The 20,604-nt window shown below is 43.3% G+C and overlaps 1 protein-coding gene across 1 annotated transcript; it reads right to left on the minus strand.

Moving 5' to 3' along the window:
* Positions 1 to 3,247: 3,247 nt before the first annotated feature.
* Positions 3,248 to 20,066, minus strand: PRDM14 (PR/SET domain 14). The gene is made up of 7 exons (XM_007084786.2): positions 19,364 to 20,066; positions 18,740 to 18,793; positions 18,494 to 18,651; positions 17,063 to 17,333; positions 12,308 to 12,510; positions 6,046 to 6,147; positions 3,248 to 3,475 (listed from the first exon to the last, which is right to left on the minus strand). Exons 1-7 carry the CDS (start codon positions 20,064 to 20,066, stop codon positions 3,248 to 3,250), a joined length of 1,719 nt encoding a protein of 572 aa, XP_007084848.1.
* Between the last annotated feature and the right edge of the window lie 538 nt (positions 20,067 to 20,604).

Below are 20,604 nucleotides of genomic sequence, written 5' to 3' on the forward strand. Positions count from 1 at the left end.
TTTTTAAAAAACTCTAATGAATGAACAGATATTTATCATCTGACTTAGATTGGGAAAAGAAATACAACCAGAGAATCTATTTCCTTTCCCTTGTCAGTCAGGCAAAGGGGAGATGAGTCATGAGAAGCTTTCTACATTCCATCGTCAGGTCATAGCTGCAGAAAGTTCCACATTTCCAACAGTGTTGCTTTGGCACCCATTTTCCCAAGGAAGACTGCTGTTGTGCCTGCCATCTGCGTTCTAATGGTTCTCTTAGTGAACAGCATCTGTGGTTTTGCCAAGTCACCCAGCTACTCAGTTTTACCCACTGCCGTGCTGCAAGGACTAGGAAGAGAAATCAAATGCAGCCACGGTTCTCAAACTTTAATATCGATTGCTGGGCCCCACCCCCAGAAGTCCTGATTCGCTAGACACTGGGTAGGGCTAGGGAATCTGCCTTTCTAACCAGTGCCCAGGTGATGTTGACACTGCGTCTTCAGGAATCACACGTTTTGAGACCCACTGAAGGAAAGGCTATCTATCAACAATGAAATTTGCAGAATTCCATCTCCCGTTTGCCTGACTTACAAGAGAAAGGAAATAGATTTATTAAGTATCCCCCATAATGAGAGTCACCTCCTTTTATTCAATCTTCTCAACACCACCCTACAATATGACATTATTTTACAGAGGAGAATGTTAAGCCTCAGAAATTAAATGAATTAAATGAGAACACGGTAAACAAATACAAGTTTGTCCACCTCCAAAATCTGTATCCTATGTGTTATGTCCAGCCAATATCCAGTCAGTGTAGCTGTATCTGTGCCGAGCTTTCATTTCATTCTACTTTTATGTAATGGCTGGTCTTCTACTCTGACTGTCCTAGTCTTTTAAAAATTATCGTTATAAGCTGACTCAAATTATCTTTAAAAATAGATGAGATACACATTTCAGGGCGTCTGGCCAGCTAGTCGGTAGAGCATGTGACTCTTGTTCTCTCTCAGGGTGGTGAGTTCAAGCCCCATGTTGGGTGCAAAGCTTACTTTAAAAAAAAAAATAGATAAGATACACATTTTAAATAAACACAAAAGAGCTTAAGGTAATTATTAAAGAAGGATGTTGTGAACTGACTGCATTTTCCAAACAAAAAATTGAGGTATGTAACACAATCAGGATGACCCAAACTTTGTGGAAGTAAGTCAGATTAAGCCTGCTTGGTCCCAAATATTCTATTATTTTGCATGCCCTGTTAGAAAAAGGGAAAACAAAAAAACACACAAAAAAGCAAAAAACAAAAAACAAAAAAACCCCACACCTTCCTTTGCTACCATGCTTGTTCAAAGAACAGAGTACTTAATTTGAATTATTCAACTAGTGAAAAAAATCCACATCACTGAGTTCCTGATGTCTTGCTTTTACCCGTTTGATTTTAAAATGAACTAGCAGTCAAAGAAAGGCTGCCTAATTACAGGATGAGTCCCAGTCTTTTCAAAAGACCATTGTTCTGACTTAATTAACATGAACTAAAACAGTCCTAAAACAACAGGGCACATTCCCATTAGGATAAATTACCAAGACCTAGTCAAGGCAGCAAAGGATTCCCCAGAGGAAAATCTGTCACTGCTTTTCCACCTGCACTACATCTCTTTCTCAAAGGACTCTGCTGCAGCTGGGAGCCTCCCTCTGGATGGGGCATCTGTTCTATATTGAATTTGCTCCATTTTGAGAGCTGTGGACCATGGATAAGGGGTGAAGGAAAATCCTAGACGGTCAATACCACCATGGCTGGGGATGTGACATTCTAGCTTAGTAGCTCTGGTCGCCTAGGAAACACTTTTATTCTGGTCTCAAATGTTCCATGTAGAATATTTAAACGTGTGGTGCTGTTTGCTTTAATTTGGGGAAGAATGGGTTAGTTGATGGGAAAACGCTGTATCCTTAGCAGGATTCATAATGGAACATGCTGGTTTGGTAAGAGGCTGAGTGGCGGAGCTGGGCCCACCTGGCTTTGTCCCTTGGAGGCGACCGCTGCATCACCTCCTTACCCTCGGCCTCGATTTCCTTATCCATAAATGGCGAGCTCAGTACCATTTCCCAGGGTTCGTGCTCATTTAGAAATGTTGGCTAATATTACCCACGTGCAATCAGTTTGTGGTCACTCACATATTAGAAGACATTCCCCAAGGCTTGCATCAGCCTTGTGATAAGTGATACAGCACATTTTTCTTTTCGGTGGGCCTCTTCTTTCTACATTCTAAATAGAGTATGAACAGGCTAATTAATTAGGACTGAAAAAAATTCCACTTGTGCCGTCATCAGGAATGAAATCAGGTTTGAAACTAGAGCAATATAAAAACACTTAATTTTTTAGTCTATTGCAATTTTTTTTTTTTAATTTTTTTTTTTCAACTTTTTATTTATTTTTGGGACAGAGAGAGACATAGCATGAACGGGGGAGGGGCAGAGAGAGAGGGAGACACAGAATCGGAAACAGGCTCCAGGCTCCGAGCCATCAGCCCAGAGCCTGACGCGGGGCTCGAACTCACGGACCGCGAGATCGTGACCTGGCTGAAGTCGGACGCTTAACCGACTGCGCCACCCAGGCGCCCCAGTCTATTGCAATTTTTAAGTCTTTTCTCATTTGGCAATAATAATTTTTCTTCCCCAATTACAAAGCTCACAGATGACGGCGTGAATACGTAATTTCTGTGTCTGTAGTAATTCTGTGTGGTGCTGAACAAATTAACCTGCATTTGTCATGTGATGGGGGGAGGGTGGGAACTAAGGGTTTAAAATAAATACAAGAAAGATGGCAGACTAATCTATGTCCAAACAGTTACAATACTAAGGAAGCTCGGAGTTGAATGAACTTTTAAAGAATTTATTCTATGAAGAATAGACCAGGTGATGGCCACAGGCATGACAACTGGGGGTCTAAAACAAATAGAGAAAAGGTCTTTTTCATCACAAAAATCAAACTCTACTCCCAGTCCCTCCCTCAGGGTTTGTGTTGAGTTTCCAGACCCTGAAGCTCTCTATGAATAGTCAGCGTTCACTACTTTTAGGTAAATTCACCAAAATTCCATTCTTGTTAAAAATTGTGAAGAACATTTCTGTGAAAGCTGGTGAAATCAGCTTTTTGGCCGGTCCCATTTTTCTGTTTCTCATCTTAGTAAAACTATCATCTGTTCGTAGGACACACCCATAAGCAAGGAAAACAAAGACAGAATCCTAGCATTTAGTTTTTACATTGTCCCCATACTGAGGGCTAGTAGCCTTCGTGAAGCTTCGTGTGGGAGTAGAACGCTTCTTGATCCTGGAAGGTTTTTCCACAGATGCTGCAGGAGCAGCCCTCGTCTTCCTTGTGCGAGCGACGGACGTGGCTGTCATGGGCGGCGTGGGATGCAAAAGATTTACCACAGTACTTGCATTTGAAGGGCTTCTCCCCTGAGTGCTGCCTGATATGCGTGCGGAGGATGCTGGAGGCAGTGAACCTCTGCAGAGAACAGACAGCAGAAGAAAAAGAAAACTTCCATCACCTGCACAGCCAACTAGACAAAGGGGATAACTTCAACATCACTGACCCTTAGTTCTCCAATAGATGAATCTGGGTTTTAAGGCTATGGAGCACTCTTCGTCAACAGTAGCGGTCTCAATAACAAAAGGACATGACAGACATGAGGCTCAGGACCCTGCGTATAAACAAGCAATTCCAATGCAGGTGGACCCAGGACCACACCAAGAGAACGTGCATTAGAGGAGTAGTTCGTATTGGCCACGGTCTTGCATAAAACAGTATCCTATTGGTTTCTTCTTTTCTTAAAGATTTTATTTTTAGGATATCTCTCCACCCAACACAAGGCTTGAATTTATAACCCCACGACCAAGAGTCGCACGCTCCACGGACCGAGCCAGCCAGGCACCCCAGTGTCTTCTTTTTGTAAACCTAAAATGTTTTCAGGTGATTGCTTACTCACAGGCAGTCTTAAGAAATATTAGAGATTCTGTGTACCCTTTACAGAGTTTCCCTCAGTGGTACCTCTTGGAGAACTACGGTACAGTATCACAACCAGGATTCTGATGTTGGTAGTAAAGATACAGAACAATTTTATCATGACGACCCCTCACGTTGCCCTTTTAGAGCCATACTGATCCCTCTCACTCCCACTTTTTTCTTTTCAGCCCTAACAACCGCTAACTGTTCATTTTTGAGGCCGGTGTGTGGGCAACAGCTCATGCCGTTTCTATTGCCGGGTAGCTCTCCCTGGTGTGGATGTGCCCAGTCTGTTCAATCACTTACCCGTTGAAGGACATCTGGGTTGTTTCCGGTGTGGGTTCTCATGAATAAAGCTGCTACAAGCATTTGTGCACAGGTTTTTGTGTAAAGATATAAACCTTCATGTCTAAGGTAAGTGACCAGGAGGACAACTGCTGGGTTGTATGGCAGTTACCAAGTTTAGTTTTTAGTGAAACTGCCAAATTTTTTCAGAACGGTTGTCACATTTTAGATCCCCAAGTACTTTGCTGTGTTTACGTATCTTTTCTTGGCCACTTCTGTTCTTTCCCTCATTCATTTCAGTACCACTTGTCACCTTCAAGTGGTATATTAGAGACGTAATGACTTCATTTTGGGGTCTATTGACTGTGATATAAAACACTGGTTAAACTGGTGACCTCGGATTTGGGGGGCTGAGAGAGAAGCACTGGACCACGGGGTGTCTGGGCACATGTGGAGTTGGGTCACTGCCTAGTCAGGTTCATAAGCTGTCCCTGCCTGAACACCCACACATGGTCAGTCTTCATCAGCTTAAGTAACTGAAGTCTAATGTGTCAACTGGGAGGCCAAATATTTAGTTCCCTTTCAGAACATCTCTCCGTACCAGGTTAGTTAGAAGTTACAAGGTAGGGATCAGAGTAAGAACTCCAGAAACAGAATGTGTTGTGGAGTTATTCTGACCCTGCTCTGGAAATCCTGGACAGAATTTATTCCTCAGGAGAGGCTGCTTTTTTCACACAAATCCATGGTCACCTTCCTTCAGTTTGTGCTGGCTCCACATGGTCTACTTCTGGCGCAGCCTCATTTCGCCATGTTGATTATGACCATTCTATTGACCCACAATTTCTTGGGCAGTAGGTTTCCCCAAGTCTGGTGCGCTCAATGTTTTATCCTTCTGTGGGATGTTTAGACGTCCCCCTAAGACAGCCTATATTCCTTTTATGGCTTTATTATATAAAACTGATGACAGAATCAATCTATTCCTATGCAATAGGACTTGCTGCAATGATGGAAATGTTGTGTCCGTGCTATCCAATTTGGTGGTCAGCAGCCACATGGGGCTATTGAGCACTTGAAATGTGCATAGTGCAACCAAATTACTGAACTTTCCATTTTATTTCATTTTTATTAAATTAAATAGCCACATATGGTTAATGGCTCACTAAGCATTGGGCAGCACAGATGTTTATCATCAAAACAGGACATGAGATGTTTTGGTATAATTTCTAAAGCATGGTCAAACCATTGTTTCTATTCCAGCAACTCCTAACTACATATTTACATATTTGTGTCTTCATTTTAATCATTCAATATTCTGTATAATGTACATTAGATTCCATTTCAGCAATGTTGCTCTAGAAAGATAGAGGAGTTTGTGCTCTTTAATATTATGTAATTGTGTCTGCAATCATCAGGGCTGTCTGTAAATCAGGGGTGTATTTCTTTAAAAAAAAGGATTTTTTAAGTTTATTTATTTAAGTAATCTCTACATCTAACATGGGGCTTGAACTCCGACTCAAACATCAAGAGTCGTATGTTCTACCGACTGAATCCAGACAACCCTGCGGGGTGTGTTTCATTACACGTGACCCAAATGCCAACTTGGCAGTAGGAGATCGTGTCTGATCATCTTAAGCAAACTGGAACATATTTAGGGGTGGAAATGGGGTTTGGGCTGATGATGGACTAACCAAGAACTCCTTATAAGCCAGGCTTTATGCTTCAAGTTCTTAGCCATGAACATCCAAACGGGGCTCAAGGCAGATCCCTTGGAAGGAGATTCCATTTACCTTTGTGCAGTATACACACTGGTATGGTCTGTCTCCAGAGTGGACTCTCGTGTGTTTGTTTAGGCTGGAAGACTGAGAGAAACATTTCCCACACGTAGAACACTAAGGTGTAAAAGAAACATGCAGTTAAAAATCACGTCTTCATTTTACCATTATGTTTATCTGGGAGTAAGAGGTAAAATATTCTATTTATCTTGCGTATGTCTGTAGGCAGAGGATCAAGTAGACTCAGGCTGAGGGGTCTAATTAAAGTAGTAGAAAGACGACCCAGGGCTACATCGGAAGAATCTGGAAGCATGAGTTCTGGTCCAGAGCCTGCTCAATGCTGTGGCTTTCCATAATTCCTCTAAAGTCTCTGGCTGTCAGCTGCTTCAGATGTACAAGGTGGGAAGTGAACAGGAAGAGAAGACTGAATTAGTCCTGCTCTGTCAACAAGTAGCTGTGTGACCAGAGCAAGTCAGTTAAACTTGGACCCTTTGTCTCCTGCTTTTCTTGATGGGCACCACCCAGTTAATTCAACAAGTATTTATGGAGTACCTACTATGTGCTCGACACTTTGCTAGAGACAAGGAGCTAAAAAGCTAGTGGGTGTGGTGATGATTATGGAGCACCAGATGGCAACACAGGTGGCAGGTGGTCTGAGACACATTGTACCTACAAAAAAGTACCAGTTTGGGAGTCCAGTAAAAGCATGTGATGCAGCATGTGTTCACCTGCTGTCAAAGGTTCATGTCGTTTCTCTGTGCTCTTGACCCTCATGACAACTGCTGAATCTTCTCTAGGATCCCAAACCAGGTAAAGGATCATATTTTGCCTCCACGCCCTGGTCCTCAGGTGTGCTTATGTGCACACACAGGAGAGAGGATATGTTTGGGGTAGATTTTATTTATTTTATTTATTTATTTTTTTTTTAAAGAAACGTTTTTCAAATTTACAACCTTTTTTTTTTTTTTAACGTTTTATTTTTTATTTTTGAGACAGAGAGAGACAGAGCATGAACGGGGGAGGGTCAGAGAGAGGGAGACACAGAATCTGAAACAGGCTCCAGGCTCTGAGCTGTCAGCCCAGAGCCCGACGCGGGGCTCGAACTCACGGACCGCGAGATAGTGACCTGAGCCGAAGTCGGCCGCTTAACCGACTGAGCCACCCAGGCGCCCCTGGGGTAGATTTTAAAAGTCTTCTCTAACTTTTCTGTGCTGTTTGAGGTTTTAATAATGAGCATTTGTTATCATTACTATGATTGCTAGCACAAAAAGTCAAGTGTTTGAGTTAATACTACAAAAAAGAACAGATCAAATATAAAGACTAAATACATGATTTGGAAAATAAGATTAGGGGACTCTGAGAATGGGGAGCAAAAAAATTTAAAGTTAAGCCTGGGTGGCTCAGTCGGATGAGTGTCTGACTCTTGATTTTGGCTCAGGTCATGAGCCTAGGGTCGTGGGATCGAGCCCCACATCAGGCTCCATGATCAGCTTAAGATTTTCTCTCTCTTAGCCCCTCTCCCCTGCTAAGTGTGCTCTCTCTCTATAAATTAAAAACAAGCAAACAACAACAACAAAAAAAAAAAAAAAAAAAAAAAAACTTCAGAAAAAAGAACAAAAATGTTAAGCACAAGGAGGTAGCTAGTATCTGGCCAAAAGAAGTTCCAGGAGAAAATAAAGATCTAGAAGACATAATAATCAAAGAATGAACAAGAAAATTCCTTTCAGTTTAGGACTTATGCCTTCAAATGGAAAGACTACTTTGTACTTCACTGATTACAAAGCAGAACAAAAAGAAAAAGACATCCAACTTGGCACGTTCTGTTAAAATTTTAGAACTCCAGGGGCATGTGGGTGGCTCAGTTGGTTAAGCGTCTGACTTAGGTCATTCTCAGGTCATGATCTCACGGTCTGTGGGTTCAAGCCCCATGTCGGGCTCTGTGCTGACAGCTCAGATCCTGGAGCCTGCTTCACATTCTGTCTCCCTCTGTCTCTGCCCCTCCTCCACTCACACTCTGTCTCTCTCTCTTAAAGATGAATAAACGTTAAAAAAAAAAAAATTTTTTTTTAATTTTTTCAGAACTCCAAAGATAAATAACAAATTCCATAAAGAAAAAACCCAGTTATTTATAAATAATCAAGAACCAGATTAATATCAAATGATAAGAGTAAATGGAAAGATGCCTTGAAGGTTTTTGAAAATTGGAAATCAAGAGAGAAGAAGAGTGAGATGTAAAAATCAGTGGAACTAATTCAGAAAGGTGATGAAAACTATCCAAATAATGACAGTTCACAGGCCTAGAAAGCACCTGGTTCAAATCTGAATAAGCTCCATGAAGAATGCTTTCAACAAGGATGTAAATATCATTTTACACAATTAAGAAACTATATTTACCTCTTGTAATTAGAAATCCCAGCAAAAACAAAAAGCTTAGGGGGAAGTCAAAAACAAAATACAAAGAAAGTAAAAAGTCTGGCATAATTTTGAGCAATTGATAGACTATAAGCAACGATGCTTTCTGGAAAAATAAAGCCTTCGCTCCATTGGTCAGGAATTTTAGGAGGTTGGAGAGGGCTGAGATCCCAAATTCACATATAAACTTTTGGGACTCATTGTTATGAACTACAGGGATTTCCTCTGTCATTTATTTGTGTTCTTCATTAATTTTGCTCGACAAATTATATGAAAAGGAGGTACATTTAAGTTTTAAATGCTGGATATAGGGGTGACAATACAGGGTTTTTCATTTTTGGTTGTACACTCAGCATCTTCTTTTTTTTTTTTTTTTAATTTTTTTTTTGACGTTTATTTATTTTTGAGACAGAGAGAGACAGAGCATGAAGGGGGGAGGGGCAGAGAGAGAAGGAGACACAGAATCGGAAGCAGGCTCCAGGCTCTGAGCCATCAGCCCAGAGCCTGACGCGGGGCTCGAACTCACGGACTGCGAGATCGTGACCTGAGCTGAATCGGACACTTAACTGACTGCGCCACCCAGGCGCCCCACTCAGCATCTTCTAATTGTCAATTCTTTTTCAGAAACTGGTTGGTTTTTTTTTTTTTTTAAATTATTTATCTTAACTTCTGCAGGTATGTTTCACCAGAGATATTTTTTCCCCTTCTTTTCAACTTAAATTAAATGTTTTGTTCAAGTTTTTGAAAAAATTAAATATATTTTATCACCTTAGAAGTTCAGTACTCAAACTTAAGTATATAAAATAAAGAAAACTAAAAAAAGCATTAAAAAATGCTTACCAGTAAAAATAAGAAAAGGAGTGCCATGAGAAATTCAGGTTGACATACTTAGAATGCAGCTAGATACATGCTTCGTGAGCTCAGGTCAGAGCTCTTGGCCAGGGATGGACATCCAAGGTGAAATGCTACTTATAGTCATAATAAAAGAGACAAGACCACTCAGGGAGAGTTTGCAAAGAGAAGATCACTAAAGAAGAATTGTAGGAACACTGAGGACACAGGACTCATCCTCTTCTATTGCCAGTTTAAAAAATGATTCTTTCTCCACTCTACCATAAAACCCAACTCCTCACTTCACTCTGACCAGCTTCCATGCCTTCTTTCTCGTCTCTGTCATCTACTGACAGCCTGGTCTACGGTCCCTCAGTCTCAAAGATGGCAGCACCTGTGGTACCTGGGTGGCTCAGTCGGTTAAGCAACTGACTTTGGCTCAGATCATGATCTCACATTCATGAATTCAAGCCCCACATCAGCTCTCTGCTCTCAGCACAGAGACTTCAGATCAGATCCTATCTCCCTCTCTCTGCCCCTCTCCTCGTGCGCGCGTGCGCGCACACACACACACACACCTCTCAAAAATAAACAAACATTAAAAAAAAAAAAGATGGCAGCATCCGAGTACAGCTTCTCCACTCAAACCCCGACTCAAGACCAACACCGTCCTCAGAGTTTAAGCAAATGACCTAGCCAACTTTCTAGCAGAAATACCTTGATCGAGCTCTGATAACCTTTTCTTCGATTCTTTTTACTGAAAAACAAAAACAAATCCGATAGCTTCTCCTTTGTTAACCAACACCCTCTCTGGTCTTGTGGCTGCAGCAAATCTGACCAACAGCCCAAATGGTGTATCTCATCAGCTGTAAGATCCACCATTATTTTTTGTGCTAACAAAGAAAATGCCACCAATTGGAATGGTGGCATATCGTCACTTGTTGAACACACTCCAATTTCAGGAACATAAAGATGTGAAAAAACTCCAACCCAGAACTGATACAATATAGCTTGTAAAACATTATTACTAAAACATGTAGCAATAGAAATCTTTTCCAAGGACATAAATTGATAAATCACAAGACAAATACAATGTGCCAATAAAATATAGTTTAAACATTTAGACCACATTAATTAAAATGCAAAGTAAAGCAAGATACCGTTTCCGTCTATCATAATGACAATGTAAAGAAGGACAGTAGCATTGCAGGAGACCTGGTGCTGCCTACTACATACACAAGCCCCCAACCGGGGCGGGACTACAAATCGACACATTCTCTGGAAGACAGTTTAGTGCCTCGATTCAAGAGTCTTCAAATTGTATACACCCTTTGACCCAGTTTTTCTACTTCTAGGAATCTATCCCAAAGAAATCATCAGACATGGATAACAGAGATAATGACTTGTATATAATATTGTTCACCACAGCAGCACTGGGGGGAAAAAATCACAAAGCAGAAGACTGGTTAAATCAATGATAGCACATCCATCTAATATATACTGATGCCGCCATTACTATGTTTATAAATGACTCATGATGTTGTGTTAAGTCAGAAAACTAGCCTCAGAATATCCCCAAGTATGTTAAAAATACATAAATGTACACATACACATAGAGAAAAACATTACACCTTAAATGTCTTAACTTGGGTCATGGCATATCAGGAGGCTTTTGTTTTGTCCAAAATATATTTACCAAACATACATTCTTTTCCCACGTTAAACAGTAAAAATTAGAAATAAATTTATCACTTTTTAAAATGTTTATTTTGAGAGAGAGCATGAACGAGCACGAGAAGGGGAGGAGGGGCAGAGAGAGAGAGAGAGAGAGAGAGAGAGAGAGAATCCCAAGCAGGCTCTGTGCTGCCAGCACAGAGCCTGACATGGGGCTTGAACTAATGAACCTTGAGATCATGACCTGAGCTGAACTCAAGAGTCAGCCGCTTAACCAACTAAGCCACCCAGGCACCCCAGTAATTTCACTGTCTTATACTTCAAATGTTCTTAGAATCCTGGTAAGTATGTGCTTTTCTGTGGGAAGTGGTATTTGGAGGGGACTGGGTTGGTGTGGACATCTTTGTAGATCTGGACCACCAAGGGGTTGTTGAAAACTCATTGTGTTAAATGTCTTTTGTCGAGCAAGATAACACATGATTATCGTAAAAATCCTCAAACTTTCTAGGAGTAAGTAATATAGTGACTGGGATTTCCCTGCAAGCTTAGCCGTGAACAGGTAAGATCCACCAGTGGGGGAAGATAAGGGCAGTTTTATGAAGATTACTCTCACTTTTCAAGTGAACAGAACTGGGACTCTGGGGTCGCTCAGGTGGTAGCCTCATCAGCCAGTTCGACAGGGCTGGGAGCCACACCCATGTCTGTCTGCACCTAAGTCCCATCCTTTCTTCTAAACAGGCTCAATGGTGCATGCACTTTTTTTCACCAAGTCCGGCAGAGCAACCAGATATCCGGAATAGCAGAAAATGGCTCCCTATGGCCATTGTTGCTTTTCTTCCTGACAAAATCCTTGGCATGCCACAGATGCCTTCCATTCTTTGGGCCATGCCTCTGCCTCATCCTTATCTACAATGGTCAATATGCCTGCACAGATGATGGAACAACGTACAGTGATCTAAAAGCACATGCCAGGCTCCTTCTTGCTCGGAACATCTCGACCCTCTCCCTCTCCTCAACCAACTCTGCCTCTGACATAAATCAGACATCCCCTTGTCCTTCTAGACTAGGCTCAAGGCCACCTCTTCTGTGAGGCCTTTCATAACCCACGTCTCCAGGTAGAAGTGGACACCCTTCCTTTGCGTCCTCTCAACCTCATGCATCCGTTCTAGCACTGTGACGCGGTAGCTCCTGTCTGCCCCTCCACGGCACGTCCCTTTCTTCACAGACCCTACATCGTCAGGCACGGTGTCCCAGCAACTCACATCCAGGGGACCCTCACTGTGTCTTCAGGGGTTTGAGAAAGGAGCAGGAAAGCAATGTGAGTAACGGGCCACCCATCATTCGTCGCCGGACTTCTTACCTTGTGAGGCCGGTGCTTCTCATGCACGTGAAGGACGTGGATCCGGAGCCGGTCCCGCTTCTCAAAGGATCGTGTGCAGAGAGAGCAGGGAAATTTCCTGTCACCCTTGTCCACACAAGGGGTGTATTTGAGGTGCTTATCTCTGTAATATTTGTAGGTAAATACTTTTCCACATCTTTCACATCTGTAGCCTTCTGTAGACTCTGTCAAACACAGGAGGATAAGTGCCAGGGGCTTTGTCAGCTACCTTCCCTCATTCTTATTTCCTCCAGCAGGATTAAAAAAAAAATGTTTTTTCATGTTTATTTATTTTTGAGAGAGAGAGAGAGAGAGACACACACACACACACACACACACACACACACACACACACACACATAACGTGAGTGGGGGAGGGGCAGAGAGAGAGGGAGACACAGAATCCGAAGCAGGCTCCAGGCTCTGACCTGTCAGCACAGAGCCCGATGCGGGGATCGAACTCATGAACCATGAGATCATGACCTGAGCCGAAGTCAGACACTTAACTACCTCAGCCACCCAGGCGGCCCTCTCCAACAGGATTTTTTAAAAAACCTTTTATCACAGAATAATTTAAACATATACTAAATCAAACTAATGCACTAACAATCCCCCGTGCACTCAACACCAAGCTTTGACAACGATCAACTTATAGCCAATTTTGTTTTCATTTAGATCACTTCCCTCTGTGACTATTTCAATACTAATTATCATTTGGTTCATAAATGCCTCAAACTGCAATCTTTAAAATATGATACTTTTAAAAAGTAGTAAACGTATTGTCGTTGTCATGCCTAAACAATGAACTCTTACTCCTTAAAGAAATACATATGTGTATACACGTATGTTTAATTACTTTCCAATCAGTTCGATCAGGGTTTGAAGTCTTCATGTTTTCCATGCTTTGCTATGTTTCTCCAGTCTATTAATTTAGCCCTGCCTCCAGCCCTATTTAAGAGCAGTTCAATCCGAAAGTTCTTTTTATTTATTTTTTAATTTTTTTAGTGTTTATCTATTTTTTAAAGAGAGACAGAGCTTGAGCATGGGAGGGGCAAGGAGAGAGGAAGACAGAATGTGAAGCATGCTCCAGGCTCTGAGCTGTCAGCACAGAGCCTGACTCGGGGCTTGAACTCATGAACTATGAGATCATGACCTGAGCTGAAGTCGGACACTTAAGCGACTGAGCCACTCAGGTGCCCCTCGACACCACAGTTCTTGAAGCCACTTCTGACTGGCACGTGTTACAAGGCTGGGTTAATATACCAAAACATACCTATCATGTCCCTTTCAGATCAGCCCAAGCTCTAAGTTCAAAGCAGTTCACCTCAGGCCATGATGGACACCAATTGCTTACTTCCTAGGCTTCACAAGAGCTGCTCCATTTGGCCCCTTTTATGAAGTCTTAGGCATTTGTTTAGCTCACAGTTTACTTCTCTGAACCTTTGGAAAAGATTCCAGAGCTGGAACCAACATGTATGGAGTAAGGCTGACAATATCTTGCCTTCCCTTGTATTTATAGGGTTACCATGATGATTAATTTAATCCTATCATTTATTGAGTTCTTACCAAAGAGGGATACTATCACTGAGTGATACACAAGATCCAGAAAGGTAAATCTGTTTTTATCAATGAAGGGAGGGGGAGAGAGGTTAGAGAGGGTTCAGCCGACTCTAGCAAGGGAGGTCCCAGGTCCAGGGGTGTCTATGTGTTGGGGGGAGAGGAGGGGACAGGGGCCACCTACAAAAGCCTCCCTGCTGAGGACACTCTGGATTCCACAGGATCAAGTGGCTTTGACTGTGAATGCATCACTGAGACCTCATTGTCTGGCCCCAGAGAGAAAGAGAGAAGGGCCAGGAATAAGTATATGCAGGAGTCTGTAGATGGAAATCTTTTTAGCATCAGGACAGCAGGGAAGCTATCCATCAGGGGCTTTGTTAGTTGACAACTACCTCCCAGGCACGTTTAACAGGTGGCTAAGGAAATAAACCATTCATTAAGTAAATAACCAGGAAGGCAACCGCCATCCCCAGGATGGCCCACCGCCTGGCACGTCTATCACTTTCATTGAGGTGCTAATACTCTCAGAAGTCCCTTGCTGGGATGGTTTTAGCTCAGCACTAGAATTTTCATTGGTCAGAATGGCCTGGCCTTCCTGCTTCCTACGGTGGGAAGAGAGGGTCTACAAGACTGGATCAGTGACCTTTACAAATCAAAGCACTAGAGCACACCAAAATTCAGAATAATGGTTCGATAGGGAGTCTGCATGAGAACAACCACTTAGGCAAAAATAAGACTCCACCTTTGCTAACTAATTAGGGCTCACCTGTCTGCATTTTCTGCTCAGGTCTTTGGAAATTTAACTTAACCTGATAACTTCATCCTGTTCCCTTTCCTTCTTCATCCTCCCCACCCCCACTCCCCAACCTCAGTCAACTCCTCTTTTTAGCCAAGGGGTTTTCCAGTCTCGACAATGCTACTTTCTGCCCCTCCACAGTTTAGAGTTTGGTAACAATTAAGAGCTGTCTTCACATTCCACACCTCCATCCCCCAAAACACACACTCCACAGGCTTGCATACTCAAATAACCCGCCCACATAGGGTCCAGACTCTTCCCTCCCACTCAAGACGTTAAAGGGGGAAGGAAGTTCCCATCATTCCTCACCAAAAGACTTTGAGGAAAAGTTCTTTGACAGGACAGAAGAATTTCGATTTTTCTTTCCTTTTTAATCCTATTCAAAACTATTCATTAACAGAAAACAAATTAATTCATCCATAATTCTTTCCAACAAATTAAGCTGTTTACCAATTTCCTTCCATACACTGTCCCAAATATATTATTTTAACCCCATTTACTATCATAAGCCCTCATCCTTCCCTGTTATCACCAGATGGGGATTTCTGATTTCTGCATATTATTCTATATGTTAATATATCACCATATACATAACAATTACTCTACTATTGAACATTTAGGTTGTTTGTGATTTTTCATTAATAGGGACGGTTCCATTGTAAAAACCTTCCTGGGCAAAGCTTGCCCTTCTGGACCATTTTCTGAAGACAAATTTCCAGAAGCGTATTTCTGAGAAATCAAAAGTTATGATCATTGTAATAGCCAATAATAGTGTTAAATACTTTTTCAAAAAGATGATTGTATCTTGTGAGTTATTGAGCATGTGTATATTTTCTCAAATGTATTCTTCAGTTTTATTTCAAAAACAATCAGTACATTTTGGAAGTCTTTCTGGAAGACTTCCCTAAGTATGAGGTAAGTGTATGTATGTATGTATACTCCCTAAGTATGAGGTCCACGGACTTTAGAGAGTCCCACCATCTCACCACCACCCCCGACTTTACCCCCACACTATCCGCTCATTGGGGTAGCAGGAAGATAGATGGTTTACCCAACTGATTCCGAGAGGCCCTCATAATTTGGACTCTTGAAACAAGAGCCTGTTCATTATTCACTTCCTAATCCCAGTGAGCGTGTCCTTCCCCCTGGCTTCCCTATTCCCCAAAGCCAAATTTCCTTCCCTCTCCCAGCCTAACACACCCTATATTTCCTTCCACCTCTAAGCAGCTTTCCCTGCATTAATTAGTCCTAATGTCTTCTGCTTCCCTTCAATACACACTAAGATCCAGGAGAAAGGGATATGAAGGTGTTGAGGATTATTTCCTGCACCAAAGGGTCTATGTTTGCAAGGGAAATGTGCACGCATACAATCACTGTATTGTGTGATGAATGCAAATGTACTTCTTTTTTTCTAACTGTTACTTATCACACTTATTATAACATAATAAGGTGGTCTTCCACCCTATTACATACATTTTGCATTTAACTCATCCCACCCACCAGATCGGGATTCCCAAGCTTTTGTGTATGTAAAAATCACTCAGAGAATTTGCAAATCCCAGAGGCTCATCCCCAGACAGTGGGTTGGTGGTTCTCTGGCTCCTCAACCTTCTCATGTGGTCCAGGGGCCAACAGCATCAGCCTCCCCAGGAAGCTTGATAGAAATGCAGAATCTTAGGTCGTCCCAGCCCTGAATGAGAATCTGCATCTTTCCAAGATCCCCAGGTAGTCAACACCCACATTAAAATCTGAGAGTGAGAGTCTAACTCAATACTTCTCCAAGGGGAGGAAGATCCACAGTAGGAAATATATTTTATATTTGAGACTCAGTATACCACACATCTCCACTTGTAATCAAACTTCACCAAACAATACTTGAGATTCACATCGATATTTTCTATTCTACTCTATTCTAATTCTTTTTTTTTTTTTCTTTAAAGATGGTCTAAACCACTAAATTGATTTCCCACATTAAGATACTGCAACCCCTACTTGAAAAACACTGCTCTAAGAGCTTTGATGGAGTCATCAGCTGTGTTAGCCTGAGCAGAGATGAATCAGAAACTGGCTCACCTAGGGAAGAAGTTGCATCCATGTATTTGGCCTTTATTTACTTTTTCCTCTGAGAGGAGGTGATGGGGAAGAAGAAAAGGTTTCCTTGTGAATATTAGTAGCCTCAGCAGCTGTGGAAAGATAAGGGCATTTTCCTTTCGCTGGGTAGTGCCCCCCTTGTTAGAGACATCCTCAGTTTAGTCTCCCCTGTATTAGCCTCTGCGAAGGGGGCGCCCCGCAAGTCAGCGGGGATGCTGCAGGAGGGTGTGGTTCATGTGCCAAGTCCTTCTACTAGAAGAGCCTCACTGGGAAAGGCAAAGGCGTGCACTCACCTTCAGAGGGCCCAGGCGCCGGCTTCCCCTGCTCTGTGACCTGAAGGCTCATGGGAATGTCCAAAAACTTTTCATAGCAGTCTCCATACCACACAAGGAGCTCTTGGTTCTGGCAGATATCCTTGCAGCTCTCATAAAATATCTGCCCCTGACACTGCACCGCAACCAGGTTCTGCTCCTTGGGGAAACGGGCGCAGTTGACATAGGCCATCCAGTTCCCCGCACCTCCTTTTCCATCTATGAAGTGGCTCAAATGACCATCTTCGAAGATCTAAAAAAAATGAAACGTAAAGTTTAAAATGCGCTTTTTCTTTGTGCCTAACCTATAAAATTACTTATTAAAATTTATAGTCCAAATCTCATGCTTGAGTCCACTGAATATACTTATTATTAACATTATTAAGCCCAAATAGATGTATTAGCTTATCTCTATCGGTGCTGTGACATTCTTAAAGGTTCTTACTTTCATCACTTTAATTTCCAAATTTCTATAGTATCTTAATTCCATAAGCAGAGAAAAGGGGAACTAGAGAAGTTTGCATTTAATTCCCAACTTAAAGACAACCAATTAGTTTTGTGCTTTTTCCCAACCTGGTTGTCATGCATGTAATTCTTTCTCTGCTTTTGGCAATTCCACAGTCTCCAATGTTTTGTTGTTATCAGCAACCTTGTGATTAACATCTTCCACAGGGTCTGAATTTCAGATTACACTCCTGCCCTATATTCCTAGAAGTAGGAATTCAGGGTCAAGGGGAGGTACCTGATATATTCTAACAAACTGGAGTCCTACCAGCATGCCCCAAACACAGTCAAGAGTATCAGTTTTTAAAAACCCATAGCTAATTTCATAGGCAGATGATATCAAATTTAAAAATTTGTTTTTATTCTCTTTGGCATATTCTCAGCAGCACTGTATAACATTTAAACCATTTGGTTTTGCCCATAAACAAAGATAAATATTAACTCTTCAATATGTATATTCCATTGATAATCTTCACAGATTAAAACAATTTAAGGCATCAGGAAACACAAAGAATTCACTTAGAGGTGCTATCTTAATGGAGTGAATATCTACCTTTCCTTTTCTCTCTTTTTTTTAAGTTTATTTATTTATTTTGAGAGAGAGAAAGAGAGAGAGAGAGAAAGTGAGAACACGAGCTGCGGAGGGGTAGAGAGAGGGGGCAGAGGATCCGAAGCAGGCTCTGCACTGATGCAGGGGCTTGAACCCACAAACCGTGAGATCATGACCTGAGCGGAAGTCAGAAGCTCAGCCAACTGAGCCACCCAGGCGTCTCTCTTCCCTTCTCTTTATACTGTAAAACAGGCAGCACAGAAGCAGAGTGACCCCCTCCCACGGGGCCAGAAGCCGACACTGTTCTCCACTGGCTTCATTTCCCACTTTGTCAACCCACCAGAAGCATATTTATTTACCTCCCACATCAGAGAATTGTCTCCATAGGTCTTGACTTCACTGGCGTTGACCACTTTACCTTGAAAGGGTCCAAATCTGACTCCTTTGGCAACAAGGCTACTGCAGAATACACCAAAATGCCGCACCTCACCAAACATCGTCTGCTTGAGGCAGAGACCTAGGGGAAAAGCCCGAGGCAGGAAAGCCAATGAGGCAACTGACTGCATTACATCAGGACAGAAACCCAAGCCAAAGACCCTGCTTACCTTCTGGTAGTTGAAGGGAGTCTTTATCCAGAGTTCGACAAAGAGAATCAGATCCTAGAAAAGGGGTTACGATTTTATTTTTCATAAGGTGTTTCCCTCCCTACTTCTTAGAGGTAACCATTATCCTTAGTTTAATGTTGATTTATCCTTTATATTTTTCCTGCTCCTTTTACGTATAAAATTTCTCCTTTGAGACTCAGAACAGCCCCTGCAAGGTTATGTAATTAACCCCGTTTTGCAAATTTAAAGAACTTGAGAAGCAGAGATAATGCTGATTTTGAATAAGGTGGAGATAGATAGATGGCTAAACTGGGACTCCCAGTATGAATTGCGTGAGGCCCTAGTGGAGCTACCTTGCATTATCCCGGTAGAATCTGATCCCAGCTGACATCCACTATGTGAGCCATGTCTCTCTTCTCCCTCCTTCACTAAAGCCAACCTTAGGAATCAAGCATTAAAGCAAGTACAGCCTCAGAAGTGAGGGCTCCATCCTGATGGGAAATATCCACACTTCCCCGCTGGACTTGAGCCGTCTCAAATCCACCTTGAAGTGCTCCTTCCCCACTCCTCCTCCCATCTCTATTCCCATCCAACCCGACTCCTGCCCGACGTGACCACCTTTACCAGAGCCGTCCGTGGGGACCAGGAAACCGGAAACCGCGTGGTGCAGAGGGGCTGAGTGATCCAGGCTGGGAATGACCCCGAACAGAACTAAGTGCAGGTCCTCCTGGGTGAAGTGGTAGCGGTGAGATGATTTCCCTTGTTGGTTCAGGGGTTTGGAGCCCTCCTCAGACCGCTTGCTGGGGGAGCAAGATAATAACTGGGAGGCCTTCACCCCCTCAGGGAACAGGGAAGCATTCACAGCCGGCGGCGGCATTAAAATTTCAGGTCCACAGCACTGGCCACTGTCACTTCGGCCACCAGTATGGCCCAAGTCTTCACCGGTGGCGCCTGCATACTCGCGGCTGCTGTTGAGGAAGTGCGGCACCTCTCTGGGGAGGTGGGGAATTGGGGACCACGGTGGCAGCTTGCTGTAGCAGGGCAGGTCGTAGAGCGGCTCCCTCTGCAGAGCCAGGCTGGTGCTCAGCAAGAGAGGCGCGGGCCGGAAGGCAAAGGGGGGCATAGCGTGGGTTGCAGTCACGGCGGCCTCCAGCTGCGGGAAAGGTTGGAAATCTTCCTCCGCAGCGGTTAGCATGTTCGCATAGTGGCCATAGGGCGAGAAAGGCGTGTAGTAGGCGTCCAGGTGTTGGGGGCCGCCCTGGAGCCTCTCAGGAGGATAGCACATCTTGCCCTGGGGTCCGGCCTCACCTGGCCGCCGCAGAGCCATCCTGGGGGCACAGCGCGCGGTCTGCAGGAAAGCAAGCGCAGCCGAGTGAGGTGCGCAGGGCGCTGCGACCCTGCTCCTCCCTGCCTACCCTCTATCATCCGAGCTAGCCCCGGGTCGAAGGGAATCGCCTAAACCTCCCAACTCGATCTCGCAAGCCCTACCCCACAAACAAAACAAAACAAAACAAAACAGAACAAAACCGCAATGCAAACAAACACACAAAACCCCAAACGAAAATCTTCCGGGATCTTGCTCCACTCCAAGTTCCTGGTAAGAGTCGCTTTTGCCTTCCCTCTCCAAACGAACCCCGACCAAGCACAGATGGTTTCCAACAACCTACTCTCTACATCTCGCCCCAAACCCGGCTCCTGCAAATTTTAAGTTCCCTCTTCCGCCTTCTCTGTCCAACGAAAGTCTTTTACAGGGTGGGTTGGAGCCCCCAGACCCTCCCACTCCCGGGGCCGCGGCCCGAGCGCAAGGCCGTGGTGCGCTTTGGGGCAGGCGGCAGCTCCAGGCGCTCCTGGGTCCCCAGCAGTCA

The sequence above is a fragment of the Panthera tigris genome, chromosome F2 (genome assembly GCF_018350195.1).
Source record: "Panthera tigris isolate Pti1 chromosome F2, P.tigris_Pti1_mat1.1, whole genome shotgun sequence".
Classification (NCBI taxonomy): domain Eukaryota; kingdom Metazoa; phylum Chordata; class Mammalia; order Carnivora; family Felidae; genus Panthera; species Panthera tigris.